The sequence below is a fragment of the Mus pahari genome, chromosome 8 (genome assembly GCF_900095145.1).
Source record: "Mus pahari chromosome 8, PAHARI_EIJ_v1.1, whole genome shotgun sequence".
In the NCBI taxonomy this organism is placed as follows: domain Eukaryota; kingdom Metazoa; phylum Chordata; class Mammalia; order Rodentia; family Muridae; genus Mus; species Mus pahari.
Genome location: NC_034597.1, coordinates 16,009,472 through 16,017,695, shown reverse-complemented (window position 1 = coordinate 16,017,695; position 8,224 = coordinate 16,009,472). Strand labels below are relative to the sequence as shown.

Below are 8,224 nucleotides of genomic sequence, written 5' to 3'. Positions count from 1 at the left end.
TTTTCATGGCCTCAGATGAGACTCTGCTCTTGAATTTGAGCCAGATGATGTCACAATTTCCCATTACCTCCGGAACCTTCCAGGATCCACGTTCTTACATCAAGTTTGGCTATGGACTGCCACCATGTCCCAACCTGCTAGCCATTCCAGGAGCCAGACCACAAGATCCTCAAGTTCACTCTCCTATTGGCTTATCTTTCCTCCCCGGGTGCCAGATCAGGAACTGGTGGTGCATAGTTAACTTGGTAAATGGGGAATGTCGTTGGCTAGGCTACTTATGTTCAGTATCCCTATGGCAAATGGCACCTCACTGACCAATGGCATGCCCCAAAGAAAGCAGCCTGGTGACTGAACATATAGTAATACCTTAGGGTCACACAACTGCATACTAAACTCACCCTCACACGGTACCCCCCCAATCTGGTAGTTAAAACTACGGGTTGTCAGACCTCTCCTGCATGGAAGATACACCTTCCTCTCCAGGTAAATTGTAGACCACTGTCCACATAATGTACTACTTATAACCCACCTGCCTCAGCCCCATGAGTTTGGTATAAAGTAACTCTTCAAATTCTACTTTGGCAAGGAAGGGAAGCAGTGAAGGACAGCTGAAAGCCACACACAGGGTGCTGGGGCAATCCAAAAGCAGCACCAAACTCGACGGAGACAATCCACTTGCAGAACCATCTCCAGCCTTTCTTCCCACCCTTGATGGTTCCTACATGGAAGGAAGCTCACACACCAGGCACAAGGTCTGGAGTTTTGTGCCTTGTGCTCTCGTTCTTGTTAATTTCCAGTTAGTGCTAGGCTGGGGAGGGTGGGGTGGGCTGTTATGTTTCCTTAGTAAGATCAGGGAAACATTTGCATTCTTATAAAGGCCTGCACAAAGCAAGCAGAGAGCAGTGCCATCTAGTTCTCAGGGGAACACTCCTAAGCTCAGCGTAACTGCACACAACCTAGATTCCCCATAGCCTCACTTCCTGTCAGCTGCTCAAGCCCCTCAGCCTCCACTGTTATGCCATCCTGAGACTCAAAAGAACTTGATTCAGAATGTCAGAACAGGTACCCTTCAAAGCCCTCGATTTGAATATGAACTCAAACATCCAGAGGAACTCAACGTAGCAGAGGCGACAAACTGATGAGGGTGCTAACTGGCTAAGGCAGAGGCTGGTTGCCCACTCAGGCTGCCTACAGCCATCACATAGGAAGGTGGGTACAGTGGCTTTAGCTATTTCAAAAATACCCCCACTATCAAGGAAAGCTTACAGGTAGCCAGTGTGACTTGGTTGTTTCTCTGGAGAGCCTGGCCTACTTTCTGGAGCCCAGGAAGCATGCCTGTACAACTGTCCCTGCCCACATCAGGCACAGAAAAGGCTCATGCACATCCACTTGCCCCAGCTAGTTATCAGCTTTGACACCTGACTTTAAGAAAACCGGTTTAGCTGGACACAGGCCTTTAAATCTTACCACTCAGGAGGCAGATCTCTGTGCTGCACTCCTTTCAACAGACTAGCTATGTATGTAACTTCCTGCCAACAGCAGTCTCTCCTGTACCCTTAGGTCGCTCCTGTTCCCATACTCTCGCTCAACAACCAACCCCCAGCTCTAGGTTTCCTTGGCTTTTTCCAGACAGGGTTCTGTATAGCCCTAGGCATCCGGGAACCAGACTAGCCTGGAATCCACTTGCCTCCTGTGCTGGAATAAGGCTCCACTCTAGCCTCTGCTGTTTAGTTACCTCGGGCTCATCTTACTCCACATAACCCTAGCCTTCAGACCATGGCCCACTCTACTCATTTGATTCCAGCAAGGGAACTGATTCCCTAAAACAGCTTCACACTCAAGTCTGCAGCTACAAGTCACATCTTTGCTCCCCACGCTGAAGCCCCATTTTCCAATGCTGTTCAAATCTCACTGCTTTAATGTCTCATGACAATTGACATGAGGGTTGGAGAGGCTCAGTTATTAAGAGCAACCCCATGGCACCTCACAACCATCTCCAACTCCAGAGGATACAACACCCTCAGACACATGCAACCAAAACACCAATGCACATAAAATAACTATTTGCCTGAAGCTAGAACTAAACGTCAGCCAGCCACAAGGCACTGAAAACTTGAAACCAGGCCATCTTCAAGAGCAAACCACTCATCTCTCCAGTCCCAAGATGTCCCTAGTTTTCCACCCAAGTTCATTGCATTTACAAGATTCCCACATGGACCCATACAAATTGATAAAACACAGCCTTTAGAGAAAAACTCACCTAAGATCCACACAGGCTGAGCTTAACTTTCAGCATAAAAATAAATTTAAACTAATGCCTTTCAGGTGATTCCTACCCTAACTGCCCAACCAAACACCAACCAACTCAGTTTAGGCTCTTGACTCTAATCCCTCCAATATCAGGCAAAGCAAAGTATCTGTTGCTGGACTGGTGACTATGGGCCACTGCCTGAACACTTGCTGGCAAGCCTGGAGTCAATTTCCATTGGGACTAGACAAGATCTGGTAAGCTGTCTCAGGCAGATTTAGCTTCCACTAAGGCCAGAAGCCAGGTGTAGGGAAGAAGGGACTCACCTTTAACCTCTGGACTGAGGAAGGCAAACCTGTGTTCAGGTCAGCCTAGTCTACATGAGTTCCAGACCAGCCAGAACTAGAGATCATCAAGCAGGGAGGCCCTGGCTTTTAAGAACTAAGTTGGAGGGGCTAGGGAGATGGCTCAGCAGGTAAGAGCCCTGACTGTTCTGAAGGTCCTGAGTTCAAATCCCCCAAACACATGGTGGTTCACACCCGCCCATGAGATCTGACACCCCATTCTGATGCGTCTGAAGACAGCTACAGTGTGCTTATTTATGATTAAATCTTTGGGCTGGAGCAGGGGTGACTTGAGGGAGCAGATGTTCTAAATTCAATTGCCAACATCCATTTGAAGGCTCATAGCCATCTGTACAGCTATAGTTTACTCATATATATAAAATAAATCTTAAAAAAAAAAATCACTCAGTGTTCAATAAAAATCAATTAGAGAGAGAGAAAGAGAGAGAAAGAACACTAAGTCAGAGTCTAGGGGCACTGAAAGGTGTTGAGCAAAGACAATGCTAACAGGGTAACTGGTCCTACACTTTGCCCATGTAGTTACTTTTCCATCACCACCCTCTGCCAGGAAGGATCTGTACCAGCCCCTTTGACTGCATCAACACCCGAGCAGCCACCAATTCTTTTAATGCCCAATAAGCAGCAGACCAGATGTGTAGAAGCTTTTTAGTTTATTTGTCCTCTCAGAAATCTGCACATCACAGCAAAACATCAAGTCACCGCAGATCTACTCCTTTGGCTGTAAATGGGAGAAAGAAATTCAGTCAGCAACAGTTTTGAAAAGGTCTTTAAAGTTCAAAGACAGACAAATTCTAAAAATAACATGCAGAACAAGTATTAACCTAAAACGGAAACTGTAAGGATAATGCAAACACACAGAAGCTAAACATTCACGTTAGAAATGAAACAAAAACAAGTCAACATCTCTAACTTTAGACAGTCACTGTTAGTACTGTTATAAACTACACTTGCTAATCTACTCATAAATGTTCACGTGCTTGTTCTACTACATCAGTAACAAGGAGTCTAGTGATCTACGCAATAGCTTGAATTATACCTGTATCCAATCTCCACTCACTGAATCAGTGGCAGGAAGGGGGGAATGGGAAGGAGGAAAAGACAGTTCATTAGTAGGCCTTTTTCAAACACCAAAATTATCTCAAGTACATGCAAACAGACACCTCAGGTGACTGCTCTGTTGTGTACAGAACACTCCTCGTACACCACCCACTTCTGACAGCACCTTTCCCGATTACCAGCTCCAACGTTAACAAAGTAACAGGCAGCTGCATTAATGCCAGAGTGGTGCCAAACCCATATCACACATGGATGGAGGACAATGGGGCTGGGCCCTTTGGCTCAGGTCAGCCTTGTGCCAAGCAGAGGACCCAGACTTGGGAATCTTTAGACTCCAATGGGAGGGCTCTGTATGTACGATTAGGCAAGTTTTTGAAATCTGTTCAAATTTAGTACTTTATCTTTATCTTGATACCACAAGGTATACAGATTAGTAGCAAAAATTTAGCTAAAGTAAAAATCCAATTACTTTACAAATATATAACCAACGCCTTGGTTTAAGCTCCACTGTATATAAAGGATATTCTAATATCAAGCAAAACAAATTCAGGACATTACTATTTTAAGCCTAGTTTTGAGCTAGCCTTTCAAAGTGGCACTAGTGAGATCACCAGCTCCACAGAACACCTTCCTGAGGGACAGAGGCTGGCAAATGTCACATGGCCTTCAGTTCTGGTTCAAAGGACAAACCTACATGAAAACTTGTACTGATCAACAGGTATGATTTGCAACACCTATGCAGTGTCTATGGGCAGTGTTCATTAACCAGTGCTGATAGGAAAGTAGTTAAGTCATTTGAGTATGGTCTCAGGCAGGCAGCTTGAAAGGTAGGCAGAGGGTAGTGGGAACATTTCTAAAACCATACAAACTTAATCCCACTGCACTTAATCTACTGCACATTGTAAGTGTGAAATAGGGAGCCATTCTGACTAAAATGCATGTGATAAAAATAGTACCCAAAGCTTCAGTAGGTTACCTCTAAGTTTTCTATTAACAGGACTAGTTAACAGAAATGCTAGGGCCAACCAGCTTGGATCACATGCCATTCCCAAGAGAATCTGTTGGTCTTGACCATTTCCTGAATACCAGACTACAAATTAAAGGAGACTAAGGCACCTACCTTCCTTCAGTAGACACCACCCTCCATCTAACATGTGTTTGGGGGGGGGGTCTCCAATATAAATATGAGTAAGCTTTTCCTTCTGGTAGTTAAGACACTACTTAAGACAGGCACTGGCACTTTAACAAGCCATACTATAAAACCCATCATCTAAAAGCCAACATGCAAAGCTCCTGAGCCAGCTTAGTGAAGGTGCCACACCCCACACCGTGCCCAACGGCAGTACCTGCTAGGTATTTCATTTCTGGTGAACAAGAAATCCAAGACAGTAGGAGAGGGGGAAAATTCACAGAACAGTTGATTACTCAGTAACCCAACACCTTAATTCACTCTACTACAAGATTAGCTAGCAAAGCTGGTCTGAAGCTACTAGTCAAATCACTGATCTCAGCTAACTGGAAAGCACAGGCCACATTGATCCAACGGCTTCAAAACCCAGCGCCATGGAAAAAGAAAAGGCAGTCCCGGGGAACATGATCTGCTCTCCCGAGGGGTCTGTGTCAACTAACAGGAGAAAATTCCTACAGCAATCAGGCCTTAAAAGCAGCCACTAGGATCACTGAATCAATGTGGCCTTATGTGGGAGTGTGCTAGTCTACAAGCAGAAGAGGTGGGCCAATCTACTCTACGACACTACCATACTACAGAGCTTCTCAAAACATTACCTTCTGCATCCCGAAGAGGGAAAAGAAAAACACCAAAAAAGATTATTTAGAAATGAAAGCCCCTCCTCACAGACAATATTAAGCTTAATAATTAATGATATTTCTGCAGCACCTATGAACCATACCTTTTTGCCAGCACCAACATTGGCCTTTGCAGTGCCCCTGACCTTCTTCATTCTGTTCTTGCGTTCCTTTCGCTGTTTTCGGGAGGTCTTTTTCTTCTCATAAAGGCCATGCTACGAGAGAAGAGTGTATTTAATGGAACTGCCCCTCACCACTCTCATGGGGCAACTGAGGGAATAAGATATTTGAAAAAAAGCTTTACAAACCAACTCCACTTTTCAAAAGCTGCCACAACACTGCTCAACATCTTGTCTCAACATCCTACTTCTCCAGTGAAGGAAGGATGGACACTTTTACTAAGAACCCTACCTCCCCACCCCCACCGCTGATCTGCTCTTGGCATTCTAGACAGAATTTTCAAAGCTCTCAGCAAGACTCCCAAGGGGTACATGGATTAAAGAAAGCACTCATGATGGGGTAAAGTAACTCCCAGCTTGTGGCTAGCCTGTGCTAAATAAAGGCCATGCCTCAAATAAACAACCCAATGAAACAAGAAAATGACTCAGGGTGGGCAGTCCATGCCTGTTATCTCACCCCTCTGGAGGCAGAGGATCACAAGTTCCAGGCCAGCCTGGGCAACAGTGAGAACTCACCTAAAAAATTAAAACCGGCCAGGTGCATCCTGACCATCAACCAAGCACCAATCTTGTTACCCATTTTGGACTACATGAAGTTTGTACATTTTTAAGGTACTGTGTGTGCATTGTAATAAATATGGTAACTTGCCCATTTCCTAAGCATGGGTGGCAGCACAGCTCATACAAAACAACAAGGTATGGTAGTGCACACCTGCAATTCCACTACTTAGAAAGACTGCTACGTTCCAGTTCAGAAGGCCAGGGAAACTACATGGAGATGGGCTAGTGGGTAGGTTTGGCCCAAACTGCTTATTGTATCTTAATATACACTGGAAAACAAAATCTAACTTGCCATCCTAACTCAGCGGGGGCTGGGATTACAGGCATGTATCCAGAAAAAAAACAATGTTTTTCGCCAGGCGTGGTGGTTCACGCCTTTAATCCCAGCACTTGGGAGGCAGAGGCAGGCGGATTTCTGAGTTCAAGGCCAGCCTGGTCTACAAAGCGAGTTTCAGGACAGCCAGGGCTACAGAGAAACCCTGTAGAAACCCTGTCTCGAAAAACAAAAGCAAAAAAGAACGACATCTTTAATTGCTAAAGCACAAACAAAAGACACCTACTCTTGCGAGTCTGTGTTTAGGCTCATTCTTCTTTGCATAATCTAAAGAATCATAGATCATGCCAAAGCCAGTTGTCTTGCCACCACCGAAGTGGGTTCTGAATCCAAATACAAAGATGACATCTGGTGTGGTTTTGTACATTTTGGCCAGCTTTTCCCGAATTTCTGTCTTGGGTACTGTTGCTTTCCCAGGATGAAGGACATCAATGACCTAAAAAGAGGTGTAAGAGTCAGAACTCGTTACAAGTTAACTACATCTTCAAAAGCAGACCCAACAACCACATTTTGATGGATCCTTACCATCTGTTTCCTCTGAAGCAGTCGGTTTGTCATGAACTTCCTGGTCCGGATGGTTACTGTGTCATTCTGCAGATAACACACAAGTCAGTAAGATTATGTTAAAGAATCTCTTCTCGCCTTTGCTCTGCCGTCTCAGCAATGCAGTCTAGAAAGAGGCAGGAATGGGGGGACAAGCTATAAAGGAAAGAAAAGGCAGAAAGCCCCAAAGCAGATGGTGCCTCATGAACTGCCATACAACAACTCATTTTCTCTCACGTCACCCGAACTTCACTCTAAATCATGGGTATCACTTGGGTTTAACCTCAGCACTACTGCTTTTGTGATCTCACATATTGAAGAATCCCTGGTCACCTGACACTAGACACCCCCAGCACCCTCTACACGCTGCAGCCAATGTCCCCGGTGCTTGGAGAGAGACGTCTCAATGGTTCCCCGAATGACTGCCAAGACACAGGACTTCGCCAACTTCTTCCCTAAGTACCGGAGTAGCTGGCATTCAGCGAGCTTAAGCATACAAGAAAACTTAAGTCGGCAGCTTGCACACGGCTGTTAGCCTTCCGACCTCGACTCGAGGAATCGGGATCAAGTCACCTCGATTGCACCAAATCCATGCAGGAGTTAAAAGGAAAAAACAGCCCGCGCGTGGCGGAAAGCTCGGTCCTCCGCCTCCGAGAGAAGCGGACACGGCCACTTTTTGGCGGTCCCCCTCCCAAGCATCGTAACGTTCCCAAGACACCCAAGTTCTCCTCCACCGCTCAGTCCGCTGGCTTACTCGCGGGGCTCACTGGCCCAAGAGCCGGAGGCGCCTTCGTCACCTTGGCCCGCCAGCGCCTGCCTCACTCGTGCCCCTGAAGCTCCCTCCACACGAGTTTCCATGGCCGAGGCCCGGGAGCCCAAAGCCCGGCGTGTTCCGGGCGGCGGTGCCGGACAGCCGCGACTCGGCGACCCCGGGTGACCGGCCTCCGCGAGGCAGGCCGGAGCAGAGTAAGTGGGCCCCCGATGGCTACGGCTCCGGTGGCGGGCCCGAACCGGCAGGGATGGCGCGGATAAGCGACGGATAGCGCTGAGAGCCCGAGGAGACTCACCATGATGGCTACGGTGCCGGAGCTGGAGAGGAGGAAAAGAGGACCGCTCACTGCCGACCAATCAT

At 46.7% G+C, this 8,224-nt stretch overlaps 1 protein-coding gene across 5 annotated transcripts; it reads right to left on the bottom strand.

The window, feature by feature from the left end:
- Nucleotides 1-3,248: 3,248 nt before the first annotated feature.
- Nucleotides 3,249-8,224, bottom strand: Rps24 (ribosomal protein S24). Of its 5 annotated transcripts, XM_021203546.2 has the most exons (8): nt 8,160-8,224; nt 7,075-7,140; nt 6,776-6,985; nt 5,580-5,690; nt 5,455-5,457; nt 5,016-5,033; nt 3,650-3,669; nt 3,251-3,331 (listed from the first exon to the last, which is right to left on the bottom strand). In XM_021203546.2, the coding sequence occupies exons 1-6, from the start codon at nt 8,160-8,162 to the stop codon at nt 5,028-5,030; spliced, it is 399 nt and encodes a 132-aa protein (XP_021059205.1). In that variant the 5' UTR covers nt 8,163-8,224; the 3' UTR covers nt 3,251-3,331; nt 3,650-3,669; nt 5,016-5,027. The 5 variants fall into 5 exon arrangements, with proteins under 5 accessions (XP_021059204.1, XP_021059205.1, XP_021059206.1 ...); XM_021203547.2 differs by lacking the exon at nt 5,016-5,033; XM_021203548.2 differs by lacking the exon at nt 5,455-5,457.

What these genes read in the sequence shown, in the direction of transcription:
- Rps24 (XM_021203545.2), bottom strand. An exon ending in TGCTTCAGAGGAAACAGATG is followed by an intron (nt 6,986 to 7,074) that starts GTAAGGATCCAT and finishes ACCTCTTTTTAG; the next exon opens with GTCATTGATGTCCTTCATCC. An exon ending in CTAAACACAGACTCGCAAGA is followed by an intron (nt 5,691 to 6,775) that starts GTAGGTGTCTTT and finishes CTTCTCTCGTAG; the next exon opens with CATGGCCTTTATGAGAAGAA.